The sequence below is a fragment of the Gobio gobio genome (genome assembly GCF_949357685.1).
Source record: "Gobio gobio genome assembly, chromosome: 3".
Taxonomy (NCBI): Eukaryota; Metazoa; Chordata; class Actinopteri; order Cypriniformes; family Gobionidae; genus Gobio; species Gobio gobio.
In genome coordinates this window covers 24,900,362-24,922,001 of record NC_137099.1, presented here as the reverse complement: position 1 = coordinate 24,922,001, position 21,640 = coordinate 24,900,362, and the positions used below count along the sequence as shown (strand labels likewise).

Sequence of the window (21,640 nt, the reverse complement as noted above, 5' to 3'; positions counted from 1 at the left end):
GGTGATACGATACGTTTCTTCTTGTTGAACAGCGGGACAATGGATCGAAGGAGACGAGGACCAGGAGACAGGACAAGACGAGGAAACACTCAGGAGACGAAGGAGATCAGGTATGTAGTCAGGTGAGTCCGAGGAAGCAAGCATGAGTAGTAGCATGTGCAAACGATACCGGACAGTGACTGAGTGTGAGCGTGGGGCTTAAGTGCAGGTGGTGATTGCAGTGATGATGACGTGCAGGTGTGTGTGCTCAGTATTCAGGTGATAGGGATCGTTGTGGTTGTGAGAGGGTGGAGCCTGGCGTGCTTGTAACAGATACATAGCACAATAACTACTATGTACTAACATTTAAATCAATAATTTGACACAATTCACTTATTGTGTATATACTAGGGGTGTCAAAAATAATGTGTTAATTTTGTGATACATTTGTTTCATAATATTCATAATATATTTTTCATAATATAATTTTATAACATAACATCCATTTTTTATGCCATCCCCATGGCTGCATGATCATGCTATCATTTATTCAACTGCTATTAAATCATTCAAGCGCGATATGACACAACAAAAGAATTCAAATCTGTACTGGCACGCATTCTGTGTGCGTGTTTCGGGTGTTTGTTCACAGACAGCGCGCCAGTACAGATTTGAGTTCTCTTTCATGCTTGAATGGACATAAACACACAAAACGGTCGAGACGAGTATCCTTGTAAGCACAGTCTTAAATGAGTTAAAAAGTGTTAAATGAACGCAAAGAGTTGTGAGACAATATGATGTGTGTCAGATCCGCATTACATGCGTCAGGTCTTAAAGTGACAGCAACCTAAAAAACTGCTGCTGTCTGTGTCATTAATGTTAATCAAATAACAAAAGACAAAGAGAAAATCACTGCTCTTGACTGTTGTAGCTTTAGTGTACTTGTAGCTTTTATAAGGATTAAAGGGGTGATGAACTGAGAAATCAACTTTCCCTTGAGCCTTTGATATATAAAAGTTTCAGAACTGAAAACTTCCTTGTTAATCAAAGAAAAGCTTTTATAAACACCAGGCCCAGAAAACAAGAGCTCTCAGAATATGTGTCGATCACTGATTTAATAGGATGCAGAAACGCCGCCTCTACAGATAAATATGTGGGCCTGCTTCTGTAGCCCCGCCCACCGACTCCGACTGGAGCTAAATGGATCACGCTGCCAAGCTATAAACATGCCGAAGAGAGTAATACATTGCGCTGTGCCTGGTTGTGGAAGAACACAGTCCCTGCATAAGCTTCCTTCGGATTATAATATTAGGAATGAGTGGTTCCAGCTCACGTGGGGAAGACATTGCACGTATGTTCATTTCACCGGATTCGTTTGTAAATAAAGGACTGGATTTGCAGACAGGATGATATTACATGAATGCATGAAGTTAATCACTAATGTGAGTAAATTTTTTTTTATATGTGATAGTATTGCATTGTTACAGATCAAATACAATGTTACATTGTGTACATGTATAACTAAACATAACTTACCACTGTCACAGGGCAGCCCAACGTCCTATGTGTTTTCCAGACGGGCTACCAATACATATCATCTTAAATAGTGAAAAAACATTCCTTTCTTGATGTGCGTTCACTCTCTTGACTTGATGTTTGAAGGAAAAATACAATCGCGGAAGTTTTGATCATGCTGTCTGCAACGTTGGCGCACACGTATATCCACCGATGGGCCAGGCCAAGTAATATAAAAAAACATTCATATTAATTGCGGGTGGATGAGAGATAAATCATTGTGTTTGTTCCGGTGTTCCAGTTGCCGTTTGTCACACACTTTCAAAACAAAGCCTCACGCATACTCATGTGGGAGCCGAAGCTCATTAAATATGCAAAGCTTATCCAATCCTAGCCGTGGGCGTTTACTTCCAAGTCTTCAGTGCGGCACTCCCATCAAAACCGACCATGTCTTGAGAGAGCCTGAAAACCATGGCAGAAAATAGCCTATTACTAATTCATTATGATGTTTTTGAATGTAAAAACTACGTGAACGTCACAGGTAGACCTCATACAACAGTATAAAAAAATAAAAAAAGCCAGTTCATGACACCTTTATCTATATGCATTAGCTTTATAGCTTTAATAAGGCTGGTAACACTTTAGATTACTGTTCCGTCATTAATGAATAACTACACAGGAACAAATGAGTTATGCAATATTAACATTCTAGTAACTATATTAACTGACAAGAATCTCTAATTAACGAATTAGTAGCGCTCAGTTGAATGCGGTAGTTCACTGTTTTCATACCTCAGAACTACTAAGAACTACTATATTCAGGTGCATAATTAATGTGAATAATGCATAATTTAATTAATTCAAAAGTGAAGATCATGGTAACCCACTTGTGTTACTATATACTACATTATTCTAAAGGAATTACTAATTATTTGGATCAGTATAGACCCTTTTCACAGACTGTGATGGCATGTTTTAACGTCTTCAATATCGTAAATCCTGCAACGTTTTTTGTATTTTTCATGTTTTTAAAATATATATGTACATTTATAACACTAATACTTTGTATTTTATTACTTTTGCATCAAATTACAAAAACAAGTTACCGCTGCTGTGAGGGTGTTTTTAATACAGCGTCTATGGGAGTGATGGTAAAAATTTACATATTTCTCTCTTTTGACTGCCGTTATCAATCTCACTCTATTTTTTCCCTCTTTTTGAAAGTTGTGAAATCACTATTGTGCCGTTTGTCTTTTGCTAATTAAGCAAATGGGCACACAAAAAAAATATTGAATGTATTCTCTCATTCACAGCTATAATATTTAACCCAACTATGACGACTTCCGCTCTGAGAAACCCAGAAAGGGTCTATTCTAAAGTGAAAAGCATGATAACTCTAGTAATGACTGAAGCTTTTGAGGTTTTTGTAGGGTTTTGGAAAATAATAACTCAAGTATTACTACATTCTTCTAAAGGAATTACTGGCCATTTGGATCAGTATTCTAAACTAAGTGTTCTGGTAACACACTAGTAATAACTCAAGTGTTACCAAATCTGTCAGAAGCAATTACTATCCAAAACCTTACAAAAATTGTAGTTACTAGAATGTTTATCCTGTGTTACTCAGATTTGTTCCTGTGTAGTTATTCACTAATGACGGAACAGTATTTTAAAGGCTTAATCTGTATTCATTTTTATAATTTATGCAGTAAAGAAAACAGTGTTTGATTATTCATTTTCTGTATATTTACCTATTAGACCTACCTGAAAATCTTAAAGTGCTGTTTACAATGTTACATGGGTCAACAATAATGAAGACAATAACATTTTTGTGCATTTTAGCAACGCATTTTTTTATTGATTGACAGCACTAGTATATACTCTTCATGTTTTTACATTGTTTTACATCCTCACAAAGGACGGGCGTCCAGGCTCGTTTATATAGGGCAGGGGTGGGGAACGTTGATCCTGGAGGGCCACTCTCTTGCAGAGTTTAGCTCCAACCCTGAAAAAAACACTCACCTGCCTGTAACTTTAGTAACTTGATTTGATTAGCTTGATTAGCTTCAGGTGTGTTTGATTAGGGTTGGAGCTAAACTCTGCAAGAGAGTGGCCTTCCAGGATCAACGTTCCCCACCCCTGATCTAGGGGTATGATTCCCGCTTTGGGTGCGAGAGGTCTCTGCTTCAAAAACTGGACAAGCCCTGCAGTTTTAGAATGAGCAGCAGGAGCAGCCAATCAGGTCCGTCCTTTAAAGCACTGAGTGTGAAATCCCTACAGCGGGTTGTGTGCAGCTGTACTTCAATGCTGCCAATTAAGATTTAGCCAGATGACAAGAGTAGGCCTATATGTTGAAAATGGTTGTGCAGCTTAATATTTTTGTGGAAACATTTAGGATTTTCTGAGGATTAAAAATGTTCAGCATTTATTTAAAATGGAAAAATCTTTTGTGCAATTGTAAATGTCTTAACTGACACTTTTATTTAATTTAATGTATCCTTGCTTAATAAAAGTATTAATATAATTAATATATATTTGCAACAGTCAATATTGTGTCTAAGATATAAATTGTAAAAAAAACAAAAAAAAATTCTTGTTTATTTATAAACATGTTCATACTTTATATGTGGTTTTGGGTACTGATTACTGCATTTGAATCTACTGCAGTCATTGAAAGACAGATAATCAATAATAATCAATGGATGTTAGGCTTTGAATCATATGCTGCTGCAGATGTTTTGTATGAAGCATTACGCCAGAAAAGGTGGTCAGATGGCTCTGAGGGTAGAGGTAATAGGTCAGACACACATATATTCACATATATTCACTCATTGATTGTTCTTCCAGAGTTTGCTTGGGAATATCATCCTTGAAGACTGAGTTACACTCAAACACACACATAAACTGATATGAAGTGGATCTGGACCTTGTGTTGCTTAAGGGGACAAGCCATCCAAAATGACTAAGCCTCAGCATAGCCACAAAAGCTCAAAGGTGTGTGTGTGTGTCTTCCTGTGTGGAATGGATCATACCAATTGAGACTGACACAATGTTGGATTCATGACTGAAACTAGGTGTGTGTGTCTGTGTCTGTGTGTGTCTGTGTGCTTGTTTATGTGATGAATGAGGACACATGTGTATAATGACTTGGGTATTACACTGGTTTTACAACATTTAATATGTCCTTATAATTAAAATAGCTTTAAAAACATACTAGACAATGTTTTATTAAAAATGTAAAAATGCAGAATGTTTTCTGTGATGGGTACGTTTAGGGGTAGGGGTAGTGTAGGGAGATAGAATGTACAGTTTGTACAGTATAAAAACCATTACGCCTATGGAATGTCCTCATAATGTAGTTGCACCAACATGAGTGTGTGTGTGCTTGTGTGTCAGTGTTCTGTTTTGGGAGGAGCAGAGTCACTGGAGATCTTATCCCACATGCAGCAGGGAGGAAATGGCGTGTGTTTGTGTGTGTGTATGTTTTTGCTACAGTCTTGGCAAGTCATTGTTTTGCCATGTCATTTGCACACTCCCTCAACAACATTGGTGGGCTTATGAGTTATGATGGGATAAGATGCATAGAAAAATTATTCTGACATGTTTGTGTTTTTGCTCTGCAGTGAAAGCAGATTACATGCAGCTTAGCAGACATTTGTGGCCTTTTCATGATTTTTCATGATATTCTCAAAAACTCAAGAACTATATATATATATATATATATAGTTATATACACTCACAGTTATATATATATACACTCACCTAAAGGATTATTAGGAACACCTGTTTAATTTCTCATTAATGTAATTATCTAATCAACCAATCACATGGCAGTTGCTTCAATGCATTTAGGGGTGTGGTCCTGGGGCCCGTTTCAGAAAGGAGGTTAGGTGAAAACTCTGAGTATGTTAACCCTGAAATAAGGGAAACTCTGGGTTTTCTGTTTCAGAATGGGAGGTATGTCAAACCCGAGAAAGCAGGGTAAGTCAAGCCCGTTTCTGAAAGAGAGGTAACTTATACTCAGAGTCAGTTACCAGGGTAACTTACTCTATGAACCTAACCTGGTCAGGAGCAGGTTTCCTTTGGTAAACCCAGAGTTTCTTTTGTTCTCCTCCCCCTTTTTAAAGCACCAGCAGTGTTTAAATACTTTATTCATTCATTCAAACTGCACAAATTCTTTTCTTACTGTATTTTGGTCGTATTTCAAGTATAAATATCAAAAAATTATAAATTTAATCTAAATGTAAAGTAAGCGAAGTTTACTTAAAACAAATAAAATTTTCTGCCACTTGACAAAAATACAAAGTAAGAAAAGCATTCTTTGCAGGAACATTCATTAATCATATTTTGATCATGAGGACACTGTCAAAGTGACAAAAATGGCATGTCCTTTTATACAGGAAGGATCCTGATGTTCACTTGATAAACCTCTAGAAGTATCCCTGATAATTAGAGTTTCCTTTAGGATTTCCAGTGGTTGGACGCATTTATGACACTCATATACCCATCATCACACTTTCTGAAAACTGATTACTGTATGGAATGGAAGGATGCTGCCAGATGGTAGTACGAGATATATGGCATAACCACCACCACAGCTGTTAAATACATTTATTAAAATGTTTTTATAGTCATCTTTATTTCCTACAAATACTTTATTATTTTTCCTGTTGGGTGTTAATATTCTTCCTCCATCTCCTCTTCATCTGTCAGTGGTGCTGGTGTTTGGCTGGCCTGAGTAGAAGTCAAATGTTTAATGTCATTACCCTGATTAATAAATGTAACAGGTGTGATCAGAGAACATTTCATTATGTGAAAAGAGCATAGACCCTTTTCACATTTCTGGGTTTCCGAAGCTGAAGTCGTCATAGTTGGGTTAACTCTTATAGCGGTGAATGAGAGAATACATTAAATATATATTTTTGTGTCTCCACAAGAAAAACTCCACAATAGTGATTTCACAACTTTCAAAAAGAGGTAAAAATAGAGTGATTTTGATAACTAATTTTGATAATGATTAAGATATAATTTTTCACCATCACTCCCATAGACACTGTATTAGAAACACTCTCACAGCAGCGGTAACTTAATTTTTGTAATTTGATGCAAAAGTAATATAATACAAAGTATTAGTGTTATAAATGTACATACATAAAAAAAAATAATACAAAAAACTATATTGATGACCATTAAAACACGTCATCACTGTGAAAAGGGTCTATATGGGAAAAGTTGCTGCACATTGGACACTGAATTATATTTATTTAATATGTCAAATGTTTGTAAAGTCATTAAACCTACACCCATGAACATTTTATGCTTAAAGCTTTAGGTTTTTTTTTCTTTAATTTTTAGCTGCTGCCACATTCTTTGTTTGTCTTTTGGATACCATGAAAATTAAACTTAATTCAAATAATTAAGAATTAAACTTGTGTATTGACCCGGAAGTATGCAAACGTCTTTTTGTCGGGTGCTGTTGCCATGGTGAATCGTAATTTCGGAGCTCCATTGATCGTGGCTTTTCATAGTTGGAGTGCATGAGCTTAACTCAGAGTCAGTCTACTCAGAGTTGATTGAACGACCTCAATTCAGCTGTTCAGAAACCCAAAACTCAGAGTTTCCCATCTCAGAGTAAGTCAACTCAGAGTTCAGGTTTAAACTCAGAGTTGGTTGAACCTCCTTACTGAAACGGGCCCCAGGTCAAGACAATCTCCTGAATGTTCAGTTCAGTTCAGTTCTCCAAACTGAATGTCAGAATGGGAAAGAAAGGTGATTTAAGCAATTTTGAGCGTAGCATGGTTGTTGGTGCCAGACGGGCCGGTCTGAGTATTTCACAATCTGCTCAGTTACTGGGATTTTCACGCACAACCATTTCTAGGGTTTACAAAGAATGGTGTGAAAAGGGAAAAACATCCAGTATGGGGCAGTCCTGTGGGCGAAAATGCCTTGTTGATGCTAGAGGTCAGAGGAGAATGGGCCGACTGATTCAAGCTGATAGAAGAGCAACTTTGACTGAAATAACCACTCGTTACAACCGAGGTATGCAGCAAAGCATTTGTGAAGCCACAACACGCACAACCTTGAGGCGGATGGGCTACAACAGCAGAAGACCCCGCCAGGTACCACTCAAAAAGAGGCTACAATTTGCACAAGCTCACCAAAATTGGACAGTTGAAGACTGGAGGAGAGTCAGATGGTAGAGTCAGAATTTGGCGTAAACAGAATGAGAACATGGATCCATCATGCCTTTTTACCAATGTGCAGGCTGGTGGTGGTGGTGTAATGGTGTGGGGGATGTTTTCTTGGCACACTTTAGGCCCCTTAGTGCCAATTGGGCATCGTTTAAATGCCATGGCCTACCTGAGCATTGTTTCTGACCATGTCCATCCCTTTATGACCACCATGTACCCATCCTCTGATGGCTACTTCCAGCAGGATAATGCACCATGTCACAAAGCTCAAATCATTTCAAATTGGTTTCTTGAACATGACAATGAGTTCACTGTACTAAAATGGCCTCCACACTCACCAGATCTCAACCCAATAGAGCATCTTTGGGATGTGGTGGAACGGGAGCTTCGTGCCCTGGATGTGCATCCCACAAATCTCCATCAACTGCAAGATGCTATCCTATCAATATGGGCCAACATTTCTAAAGAATGCTTTCAGCACCTTGTTGAATCAATGCCACGTAGAATTAAGGCAGTTCTGAAGGTGAAAGGGGGTCAAACACAGTATTAGTATGGTGTTCCTAATAATCCTTTAGGTGAGTGTATATCAACTTTATTTCTTGTGATCCACTTATATAATTATTTTTCCTATTATTGTTTTGGAAAAGCAGTCATCGTTTTAGTTTATTTATAGTAATTTCTAAATAGTCAATTTAACACAATAATGTGCTGCTCAGACTGTTAAAGTCAGATGTCAGAAATCCAATGATCTCAGAATGAGCTTTTTCTGCTGTTTGTTTTCAGAAAATGTCTTACAATCTTTGATCAAGGAAAGTTTGATTTGTCATGATATGATCCATTTGCCATTTATTGATCTTCAAACAATTTTTTTCTCTCCAATGTGGATCTGTTTGTGTGTGTGTGTGTGCGTCTGTTAGTGTGTCTTGCTGCTGATGCTGAGGAGAGGCTGGTAGATTTTCTGCTTGGTCCTGAGCGCTACAATAAACTTATCCGGCCTGCGGTCAATAAGAGTCAGCAGGTCACTATTGGCATCAAAGTCTCTCTTGCACAGCTCATTAGTGTGGTAAGTGTTTCTCATACACACACAGCAACCACAAAACATTAGAGCAAAAAACTACTGACTCCAAACTTTTAAATGGTAGTGTATGTAATATTTATATTTAAGACATCTCAAATAAAAAAGAAAAATCTTTCTGACCCCAGATTTTTGAATGGTATCCAGAGCAACTTAAAAAAAGTTTATATAGATATGAATTAAAATATAAAAAATGTTCATGCTTTAAAAAGTGCATTTAATGTTCATGTCACAACACATGTATTAGAGTTGTGGTGCAGCAGTAGCATGCCCTTGTCACATTAGAGACTTAAGGTACATTCAGACTGACAGATAAATTCACTTTGACACTGTGTTCTAACCAGGCATAATGCCACAAAGTGACAAGCAACAAAACAATTTGTTTCTATATTTGTCCTGTTACACTGTGTATTCCCACCCACTGCAAAATCTCATTTGTTGAACTCTGTGCTTCAGACAGCTGTATATTATACAGCTAATATATTCTGACTTTCACTCTCTGTGAGGACGCTGGAACCCTGCCGCATCACGTCTGGTTAGGACAGTGTTAGTGCTCACACGGGTAATGCAAATTTGAATCTGGATTGTGTCATATCCTGATCCCATCATATCCTTATCACTCCACCTAATAATTGTCTGTTTGCTTTTCACTGTTGCATACAAACTAGGGCTGTCAAGTGATTACAATGTTTAATGTAATAAATGGCATGATGTACAGATTAATTAATATATCAAACTTCGAAATTACCCCCAAAAGATAATGTCATTATTGTGTTAAATGAGAAAAGCATTTAACAACAACATGAGGAGTACCGCAAAACAACATTGGTTAAAACTAGTATAAGTTTTCGGCCAAGAGCATCCTAAATTTTCGGTTTCGGCCCAGAATTTTCATTTCGGTGCATCACTAATATATATATTCATTCAATGAAAGTCAATGTAATCAAAACCAACATTCTTGAAAATATCTTCTATGTTCATTTTCACCCCAATATCTTGAATTTTAGGGGCATTCTGCATTCTATAGTATAGGCCACATCAAGCAGTGAGTTGTTGCCCTGCATCATGTTCGTCACCAATCAACTGTATCAAGATGACAGCCCTAATACAAACACATGCAATGTTCTGTTTGTTTCACAGAATGAGAGGGAACAAATCATGACAACGAATGTGTGGCTGACTCAGGTAAGCTCACCTGCTATGCCTGTGCACTCATCTAGATAGTGTTATAAAACACAGTCAAATGAGCTGTCCCATACGTGAGTGCACACACAGCACGTAGCAGATTTGAGTTGAAATTGAATCATAGTTCACTTTTAGGTCATTTCTGTTGTGTGATGGAAAATCAGGTTTAACCGAGTGAATGCATTTAGCTGTTTTTTTCAACAGCATTTTCAACCACTTCTACTTTTTCCGTAGGAATGGAATGACTACAGACTGGTGTGGGATCCGAATGAGTACGAGGGAATCAAAAAACTACGAATACCATCGAAGCACATCTGGCTCCCGGATATAGTACTCTATAACAAGTATGCCATACCTATAACTATATGTATATATCGTGTCACAATATATCGCAATACAAAAATGCAACAATATGTATCGTGGATAGTGACAATCTGTACTGTGCATAGTTCACCCAAAATTAAAATTACTGTGTGAGAAAAAATTCAAGTTTACATAGTGTTAGTGTTAGTACTACATTAAGCTATTATATGTAATTTTGAATATAATGTATAATAATGCAGTGGGGTAATATTTGTGGGTCCTGATAATGCCAAATGTCTTATGTTACCAGAAAAAAGTGGCCTACGTTATTTTAAATATATCTAGTGGCAGACTGCAAGCATATTCATCTAAAATAAACTTTTGGGAGTGGTAAGATTTGTTTAATGTTTTTGAAAGTTTATTATGCTAATCAAGGCTGCAATATAAATACAGTATTTTACATTTAAATTTAAAATGTATAATTTTTTTTTATTATTTTAAAATGTAATTTATTACTGTGATGGCAGTAATAAATAAAGTATATTTCCATTACTTCAGTCTTTAGTGTCACATTATACTTCAGAAATTATTATAATATGCTGATTTGGTGCTCAAGAAACATTTCTTATTATTATCAATGTTAAAAACAGTTGTGGTTCTTAATATTTTTGTGGAAACCATAATGCATTTTTTCAAGTTTCTTTGATGAATAGAAAGTTCAAAAGAACAGCATTTATTTGAAATAATTTTTTTTGTAACAATGTCTTTACTGTCACTTTTTATCAGTTAAATGCATCCTAGCTGTATAAAGAAAAATACATAAATCTTACTGACCCCAAACTTTTGAACAATAGTATGAGCATTGACGATTCTTTCTATTAGATGAGTAGAAGCTGTTTACTTGCCATGCCAACATTTCAACTGTACTTCACTGTTTCAAGTTTTCTAGAAATATTTATATGATTATAAATTATATAATTATATATAAAATATAAATGTAAATAATAATTTATATATTGTTCTCTTTACAATGAAAATATGCAAGCTGAAAATTTGATAACTCCATAAGTAAAACTCTTGCTGGAAAATGATCACATACGATGCGGGCCATCCTTATTGCTAAGCAATGATATACCGTATATACTTACATTTAGTATAGTTATATAATAGTCAAGTCTCTGATGCGTATAACAACATCTGATGAATTAAAGTTTCATTAGGAATAGCTTGGAGCAGGAGCTTTGAAAACAGTTATTAGTACCTCACTAATGTGTGTTCGCAGTTGTTCTCAGCCATAAGCCGTGTAAACTTTTGGGATGTTTTGAGGCTTTGATGCAGTCATTGTTTAGTGACAAACTCACTACAACAAGCAAGCTGTCACTGTTCCAAGAGACTGGCTAATTATGCTAAAGAGTTGCCAAAAGCAAAAGCAGTCGCCTCCCTTGTTTCTGTTCTTTCAGGTCGTTTACGTCTTCGCTCTTGACAGAGTTCAGGAGAATTAAGAAAAAAATCAGATGAGTGACAAGCTAAAATGTTTAAACTGTTTGATCTAGGTCAGATGTTTGTTCCTAGTGGAAGCATTGTGTGTTATATAATCCCCATTTTTGCTGATAAAAATGGAGGATGCACTTGCGCATGTTCATTGCTTAAATGGATAAATTGGGTGGGATGAGACTTTAATTTGCTTAAGAGGCATTTCCTCATGTAAAGAGACACTGGTGCATGTAATCCTTTGCTAAAATAAGCATTGTATTTCTATGCTAATTTTAATTAAAAAGCTGTACACTAATAATTTTCAAAGGGAACAGAGAAAGAGAGAGATCCTGGATTAAATATCTGTTAATTAATGCATATTAATCGGGAACTGTGTGTGAGGAGGCGTTCTCAATGTCTCATATACATGTTTTTTTTTTTTTTTTCAAACTGGGGGCTACAAGGAAGTGCATGGGAAAATGGATATATAGAGATAAAAAATATAAAGATGCTTACGAAATGCTTAGGGCAAACAAGGTTAACTTGTTATTATACACATATTAATTTAAAATGTTTAGCATAATAATTTTTAACACATGCACCAAATTTTATATTATTACAGTTTCATCAATTACATTGTTCTGACTGTGCATCACTTTCCCACCGTAGCACTGCCCCCACGGTCGTTTAGATTTTTTTAAAGTAATAAAATAATTTAGTTCAGTTAGAGAACAGACACTACAAATAAAAACTGAACGTGTCTGCTTAATACAGCGTGAGACGAACAAGAGTTGCATGACTGCGAAGCTGAATGACAAGATGATCGCGGAAGATATGATTTCAAAGCGAAATGTAAAAGCGCCTATTTAAGTGAGTTTGTCATTGTACTGTTTTTTTTGTTGTGTTTTCCATTAAGAATAACCATTCAAGCAACCCTCCCCCGATTTTGTGCTAATTCTAAACCGAAAGTAAAATGCGCACGGCCGCACTGTCATCCATTCATGGTCGCACAGTGCGCGTGCATTTACGGCATTCACGGCAGCATTCAAGTAAGAATTGTATTCTTATTAAAGCTACTAAAGTTATTCTGTCAAGAGCAGTGAGTGATTTTCTGTTTTTCTTATGTTTGTTTCATATTACCAGTAGGGCTGTCATTTTTTTGAAAAATCTCATTCGAACGGATATCAAATATCAAACAATGTATTCGAATAAATTCGAATATCTACGTGCGCACCAAACCAAGCGCAGAAAATGCTTAACATGGCTTAATGTACTAAGACAGTGTTATTAAGATACCAAACTCAGGAAACATAACAAAAATACTGTTCGATAGAACTGCGTGTGCTTGGTTTGTTATCACAGTTATCTGCGTGCTTCCTCAGCGATGAACTTCCACATTTGCGGCTATCTTTTCTTCAACTCCTCAGGATCCATCTCGACGAGTGCAGTGCAGGCAGATCGCGTGCGCGGTTGTGATTCTCCTGGGAGGGCGCTTCTCCTGGGAGGGTGCGCGCGCGGCGCGGGCACAAATAAACTAATATGGATTTTAAATAATTTTTTCATCTTGACTGTTTAAAACCCGTGTTTAGACCCGTGTTTAGACCCGTGTTCTCCCTTGTCCGACCCGACCCGCACCCGTATCCGACACAGGATGTTTTTCACCTGTTTCAACAATATTTGCGGGTACCGCAGGACTCTGTATGGCACTTTAAAAACCGGATAGTTTATTTATAGTTCGATTACGGATATTTCACGTCATGTTCGAATGCATATTCGAATATCGAATAAAAAGTGACAGCCCTAATTACCAGTAGTAATATGAATCAGACATATTTAGCAGTATTTAGCAGTAGCTACTGTATATTACGCTGCTTTCACTTTAATACAAAGATCTAATATACACATGTGATTTCTTTACTTGCTGTTTATGTTCACTAACATAACCGAAGTTTCAGAAATTGTGTGCAGATAATAAACTGAATCATGAGTCATGTTTGCGTGACCTTTATAGAGATGATAATCAAAACCAAACAGCTGTTTTAGTTTTTGGTGGAGTATCCGAGGCACGAGCTGTAAAGTCTCCTCCCTTTTCTGGAGAGCGGGGTGGAGAGCAGCAGCTCATTTGCATTTAAAGATATGCACGAAAACAGCATCTTTTTCCTTCCACTCAAAAATGGCCATTTACAACATGGTATAATAAATTCTATGTGGGGTATTTTGAGCTGAAACTTCACAGACACATTCTGAGGACACCAGAGACTTGTAAAAATGGGCATAATAGGTCCCCCTCAAAGGGATATTCATATTTGGAAATGGTTGACATCAAAAAGTTTGAAAACCCCTCTGCTAGTGAATGCATTTTGCCACTGTAACACACTTTATGTTTTTACACAGTATACACTTGATCTATATTTAGAATTTATATTCTGTTCTTTTACAGTGCAGATGGCGTGTATGAAGTATCATTTTACTGCAATGCAGTTGTCTCCAACACCGGTGACATTTTCTGGCTACCTCCTGCGATCTACAAGAGCGCCTGTGCTATTGAAGTCCGTAACTTCCCCTTCGATCAACAGAACTGCACACTTAAATTTCGTTCCTGGACCTATGACCGCACAGAACTCGATCTTGTCTTGACGTCCGATTTTGCCAGTCGTGATGACTACACACCCAGTGGTGAATGGGATATTGTGTCGCTCCCTGGCAGAAAAAACGAAGACCCCAATGACCTCACATACCTGGATATCACATATGACTTTGTGATCAGGCGCAAGCCTCTCTTCTACACGATTAACCTCATCATTCCATGCATCCTCATCACTTCTCTTGCAATTCTGGTTTTCTACCTTCCTTCAGACTGTGGGGAGAAGATGACACTTTGCATTTCAGTTCTTCTGGCTCTTACTGTGTTTTTGCTCCTGATTTCGAAGATCGTTCCGCCAACATCACTGGCTGTTCCATTAATAGGGAAGTATCTGATGTTTACGATGGTGCTGGTCACATTTTCTATCGTGACGAGTGTGTGTGTGCTCAACGTGCACCACCGTTCTCCATCAACACACCATATGCCAGAGTGGGTCAAACGTGTATTCCTGCATAAGCTTCCTACTTTCCTTCTAATGCGACGACCGGGAAGGTCTAATGTACGGGAGAGGTTTAGAAGGAAACACCAGCAGAAATCGTTTTCTTCTGATGCAAAGAGCATAAGGTTGGATGGAGACTCATTCTTCTTAAGTGATGACCCTGGACGTGTGTGCGGGGCCTGGAGGGTCGGGGACCTTCCAGAGGGGTCAGACTTCAGGCAGAGAGTTAAAGTCAGACATGACCCAGATGTGGATGAGGCCATCGAAGGTGTGAGGTTCATTGCTGAACATATGAGGATTGAGGATGATGATGAAGGGGTGAGAAGTGTTTTTGAGTTTTATTGATTGATTGACTTATTGAGGGTGCTTTCACACTGGCAGTAGGTCGAAACGGCACAGTTCCCATGACAATTGGTAATGTGAAAGCTGTCTTGGGGACCCGGGAGCGGACCAGAGTACCGAAACCAAGACTTACTGTAGGAAGTGGTCTGAGCTCGGTTGCACTGGTACTGGAGTGTGGTGTGGTTCACGTGAATGTGAAAGAAACTTTGACTAGGTCTGCAATTGTTCAGGAAGTGCAGTAACCGCTAACTACGTTATCAGTTTAACAAATTACGTATAGGGGATGACAGTGATTTACCTTGAGCATGCACTGTAATCGTACAGAGTGAGTGCAATCAGAGTGGCAAATTAATGGTTTTATCCGCAAAAGAGTCAGTTTGCAAGCAGCAGTAAGCCGCCCTCATGCGACACACATACAGAAGACACAAGTTTCACTCACTCTGTCATAATAGCACCAAATTAATAAAAAACACAATATATTAACCTGCTTTTTGTCTTCTGTTATGTTCCATCCAAGTTTGTGATGACGCAAGATTAGACCAATGCTCCAATCACACTGAGACTGAGATTCAGACCACAGCAAACGTGCCCAGTGTGAAAGCTCCCTAAATGAATTGATTGCTAGTAGTTTGCACATTTTAAATAGACAAAACAACCAGGTGTACTAATTCCCCCAGAGGTGTAAATAGTACCTGAAAAACATACTTGATACAGATACCTTACAACTAAATGACTCCATTATGAGTTAAAAGTTACCAATTCTAATACGACTTGAGTAAAGGTCTTAGAGTTTCTGTTTTTAACAGTGCTTAAGGATTTTTACTTGTACTGGATGTAGGCTCAAAGATGAACCAGTCAACACCTAAGAGACATGCCTCTGAAAAACAAGAAACAGTTGATTTGTGAGGAGAGCAATCACATGTTTATTATCTAAAGTTGAAATAAAACTGAACACCTCAATATTGCAATCAACACAACAGCCTCTTAAATGTCTATGTAACTTATATGGAGAAGAAGGCGGGAACCGGCGAACGTTTAAAAGACATTAATCAGATAAACAAATAAACTGAAAGTAAAAGTGACAGCCCCTCATGGACGACTGCCGCGCACACACATAACAAAATGTAAACAAAACACGACGTAAACTCCAGGCCTGGTCCTCTCTCATCCTTCACTGTCGTTGCTCCTCCTTTTATGCTCCCCTCACTCCTCCGTGAGAGATCCGAGACTGGCCTCGTGTCGCTCTCTCAAGGCTCTCACTCTCCCTGCTCGTCACATACCCCATCACCCCTTGCAGGCCGGGGGGGTACCCACGAGACTGTGCTCTACTCCCCCCCAGGGCAAGTCTCGGCAGAGTAAAGAGTAGGGCCTACTTATTCAAATATGTAGTCAAGTAGTGAGTAAAAATGTATATCTTTAATCAGTCAAAGTAGCCGAAAAGATACCCAAGTACAGTAACTAATTGTGACTAGCAGGGCGAACGAGAGCCGCGAGAGAGCAGCGCGAGGTCGCTGCATGATTGAAGATGAGCACACCAGTCTCATAAAAGCATAAAAGGAGGTATCGTCGACAGTGAAGGATGAGAGAGGACCAGGCCTGGATGTTGTTTTGTTTACGTTTTATTTTGTTGTGTGCGCGGCAGTCGTCCATGAGGAGGCTGCCGGTTTTACTTTCAGTTTGTGTTTATTTTTTGTTAAACGTTTGCCGGTTCCCGCCTCCTTCTTACCATAACTACAAACTTCGTTACACTAATCTATATTTACTCAAATAATCAAATTGGTTGTTCAAACCATGTTAATTATTACTGTCATTAATGATGTCACTCAGCTAATAAAAACTTCTGCTTATATAACTTCGATAACTTCCTCTAATTAATCAATCAAATTAATGTCAGATTATTGCTGTAAATAATGAACATCACATCTGAAAGTACTTTGCTATTTTTGTTCTCTGTTGTTTTACATTTCCAGATGTTTGATTCCAACGTGGGTTCTCTCTTAAATCATTCCAGGGTTCCCCTGGGGTTTTAAAACACATATGCACATGTGCACTCTTCAAAAATGGCAAACTAAAAGACATTGAATTAAATTTGTAAATATATAGAATGAAAGATATAGATTGCACAGAATGGTAGCTTGCTTATTATTTTCCACATAAGTCCACGTCATACTAACTATAAACTACTCTTCAAACCACAGGTCAAGAGATATAATTCTGACTACACAACTTGCTGTTTACAATTGTTTGTTGGAATTATGGATTGGGGATACACAGAATATTTGAAATGTGCAAATTACTTGATGCTTTTGGTAAATGCAGCCTATAGTGTAGTCCAAATAGAAAATGAAACAGGCCTTTTTAGTGAAACAAAAACATACAACACAACCATTGCAGTTTGATTCTTGAACGAATGACTCTTATGGGTCAGTTATTTTTAGTAAATCAAAAACATGCAGCGGAACCAGTGCAGTCTGATTCCCGAACAAATTACTCTAATGAGTCTCTAATTTTTGTGAATCAAACACAAACAGTTTACAACTAACAATAAGATTTAATTCATTAATTCAGTATAGTTACTGTCTAGCTGTTCATATGACAAAGTAGTACAAGATGCACATAATGAATTTTGTCAGTGGATTTTTATAATAATAATTAATTAATGAATACTGTTATCACATTTTGTTTCTTTAGTATTGTTGTTTAATATGCCAATTGTTAGACTGCATTTATGCTTCCTCTAGAAAGACCTGAAAGTTTTTAGTTTGTGTAAACACATTGTACAAAAATGTATTTTTAAATATTTATTACTGAAATTATCTGATAAATTGTCAAAAAGGTTGCATGTAATTTTCCCAAATGAATCCCTTACAAATACAGAAAGAATCATTAATGGAACCATTAAAAAAGTTAATTCTTTACAATTCCCATCCCTAGACATACTACTGTGTCTGAAATGTGGAACAAAATACCAGGCATGAAAACATGTTCAAAGCTTACTAAACCACTCAGGGTTTAGCCCATCCTTAATTCTCTAATCCCCCCTCATGACTACATATATGTAGCTGTAATTAATGTGATTTTGCTTGTATGTGTAATGCAGATCATTGAGGACTGGAAGTATGTAGCCATGGTGATCGACCGGCTCTTCCTCTGGATTTTTATCCTGGTGTGTGTCGTCGGCACACTCGGACTCTTTGTTCAGCCTCTCTTTCAGAGCTACAACACCCCCGTGGCAGAGGAAGTGTGAGTCACTTCTTTCTTTCTCTACTCCTTCTCTTTAATTCATGATAGAGGAGTGTTTGGAGGCCAGTGCCCTCCTGAGTTTTGTAAACTTCATATGCATTTAACAATAGCGTCACCTTTAATGTGGAAAAGCTTTCTGACGTTTACTGATGCTTCTTTCTTTTCCTCAATGCCTTTTCCCATGGTGTTCTTCTCTTTTGTCTTCCTTTTGCAGATATGGGGATTTCTAAAATATCTGCTGAATGATCCTGTGATTTTTGGACTTACCTGTTGACTGAGTTTTGACATATCACAAACACAAATCCACATTATTGTTCAGCAGATCAAAACCATTGTGGGGCAAATTCACTAAACTGTTACACTACTTCAGCGCAAACATGAATCTTATTCACCAACCACCCGCAATCCAGTTTAAGCTGGTTCAAAATAGCATTTTGCATTTAAATTTATTATTTTCAGTGCAAACCACGTTTCTATGCAAATTATTAGGCTTCTTATAGAATGTGTATCAAAAAATGAGCGCTGTGTGCCTGGTACAATTACTGTTGCGCTATTATCAACCTATTATCAAAGCTGTAAACACAACTTTATGTAAAACAGATTTGTTTGCATTTTCTATTGAACGTGATAGCAGTAAATTATCAAATGATGATTAATTGGAGTAGAGTGTTATAATAAGCCATAACATCAGACATGATTTGAATAATTCCTTTAGATTCAAATGAACACATCAGCTGGTTTAATTTATTGTTAGTGTGTCACATGACAAACTACACTGCCCACTACACTCTCAAAGCTATAAACCAATGATCCTGTTTCTTTAGTTAATAATTTCTAATTTGAACAATAATAGCATCATATGACAGCTGTCAGTGCCACTCAGTCGACATCTTTGCAGCCAAATTGTTGTATAACTATAGTATTTATATGTTTTATGTAGTGTTCACTTTTATATTTTTTCAAGGCACACATTCACTTCTATCAAAGAAGGTTTACAGGGTTTCAAGAGCAGGATGATTATCAGAGACCTTGATACAAGGAATAATTTTCTAAGATGTTTTTTTCCTTCTTGCTTGACCTCACACAAATGCATTGACACAAAAACTGTAGTTCACTCAATGTTGTTTGATATGAACATTTGATTAATGGCTGTGAGTGGTATTCTGGATTTGAATTGCCTTAAAAGAAAGTTTCATGCTGTGATTTAAAAGCACTTCACCACCACAACATTATGATCAATAGACTTTTCAAACTAAGCATTGTAGTTATAAAAATAATACAATAAAATGTTTTTCCTTCATTTCTTTCAGTGTTGCTCTTTATGTGAAAGCAGTTTCTTTATCTCGTTTCTGTTCCTTTCTTTCTCTTAATGCACATTAAACTTGTATGTCCCATCTTTGAATCGAGAGAGTCCATTTACAGAGTACATACATTTGCAATCCCTAGTAGACAATCCTCCATTATTGATATATGGTTTATATATCATATGATACATACACATACTCTGATACTTCCCCATCTCATTCATATTCCCTGAAAAGGGTAAACCCTCAAAGCAACAGCTTAATCCTTTCAAATATTACCATGAATGTGTGATTACATTATTAGAATTCGTCTCCAGTTCCGTATGTAACCTAGGTTCCCTGAGAACAGGGAACGAGACGCTGCGTCAGCTGACGCTATGGGGAATGCCTCCAGCTTGACAGGTGCCTGAAATCACAAAACGTCAATCCTATTGACCGGCGACAGCCTATGATGTCATCAAGGTGCGACCAGGAAGTATATAAGGGTGCCTTGTCAACATGACAGCATCTAATCGTCTGAAGGGACTGTTTGGCAGGCAAGCCCTGAGGCATGGCAAAGCGACGCAGCTCGAGTTCCCTTTCGAAAGGGAACATCTCCGGTTACGTATGTAACCTAGGTTCCCTGAGAACAGGGAACGAGACGCTGCGTCAGCTGACGCTATGGGGAATGCCTCCAGCTTGACAGGTGCCTGAAATCACAAAACGTCAATCCTATTGACCGGCGACAGCCTATGATGTCATCAAGGTGCGACCAGGAAGTATATAAGGGTGCCTTGTCAACATGACAGCATCTAATCGTCTGAAGGGACTGTTTGGCAGGCAAGCCCTGAGGCATGGCAAAGCGACGCAGCTCGAGTTCCCTTTCGAAAGGGAACATCTCCGGTTACGTATGTAACCTAGGTTCCCTGAGAACAGGGAACGAGACGCTGCGTCGCTTTGCCATGCCTCAGGGCTTGCCTGCCAAACAGTCCCTTCAGACGATTAGATGCTGTCATGTTGACAAGGTCAGCTGACGCTACGGGGAACGATATACCCATGCCGCCATGCCGAAGGGAGTGCATGCCCACTGGGCAGTGACAACTGTCAGGACAAGCAAATTCAACTGAAATGCCTGAACCACTCCCCCTCTGGTCACATTAGGCTGTCAGTGACAGCGCTCCCTATGGTCAAAGCCCAAGCTATAAACCTGAGAAGGAACCTTCGCATACCATATGAAGTCCTACCCTGGCCGCTCAAAGGCCTGAATGGGCTGGTCCCATTCAACAGAAGGGGTTCCTTTAAGGAAACGTGGCTAGGGGACCCGAGGGAACCCACGCCAGTCACTATTCGGGAAGAATTCCACCGAATGCCACCAGGAAAGCCAGACCTAGCGACCTCAATGTGGGCTTTTACACATAGGTTCAGTCAACCCTGTCTGTCAAGTACAGAGCCTCTGGTACTCGCCTCTGAAGAGACATCCTGCTGTGGTACTGCAAAAAATGGCAGTGTCCTCCACCAGCCGGATCTCAGAGATGGGTTATTAAGTGCTTTCTAACCCTTGCTAGCGAGGGGAGTTTAGCCGCTCGATCCAAGGATCTACCAAGCACTTGTTTTAAAACGTGCTCAGGAGGCCGAACAGGCCTACAGGCTGATCCTAGCTGGGAGGCCTCGAGAGGCCTACAACCGACGGATCAGTGCCAAGCGGCTGCAAGCTCACAGAAGACTCTCTCTTGAGAGGAGCTCCTAAGCCTGCCTGGTAGGTAACCATGCTGTAGGCGATCTATGAAAGTCCCTTCCTGTAGGGACCGCATAGCAGCAGTGTTGTCTCGTCATGCTAGGGCAGGGGTGTCCAAAGTCCGGCCCGCGGGCCAAATGCGGCCCGGGGATGAATTTCAAAAGGCCCGCAGCGCGTCTATTAAAATGTATTATATGTGGCCCGCCACGGATCATTTACAAATCATGCAGTTT

General features: G+C 38.5%; 1 protein-coding gene across 1 annotated transcript in view; it reads left to right on the top strand.

Annotated features, from left to right (window-relative positions):
* The window catches only part of chrnb5a (cholinergic receptor, nicotinic, beta 5a), a 28,867-nt gene extending 9,175 nt beyond the window's left edge, over positions 1-19,692 (top strand). Inside the window, exons 2-7 of the mRNA XM_079812115.1 lie at positions 8,603-8,748; positions 9,901-9,945; positions 10,180-10,289; positions 14,162-15,122; positions 18,247-18,389; positions 18,604-19,692. Coding sequence (XP_079668241.1) covers positions 8,603-8,748; positions 9,901-9,945; positions 10,180-10,289; positions 14,162-15,122; positions 18,247-18,389; positions 18,604-18,619 — 1,421 coding nt within the window. The 3' untranslated portion in view covers positions 18,620-19,692. The remainder of the gene's footprint in view (positions 1-8,602; positions 8,749-9,900; positions 9,946-10,179; positions 10,290-14,161; positions 15,123-18,246; positions 18,390-18,603) is intronic.
* Positions 19,693-21,640: the final 1,948 nt, after the last annotated feature.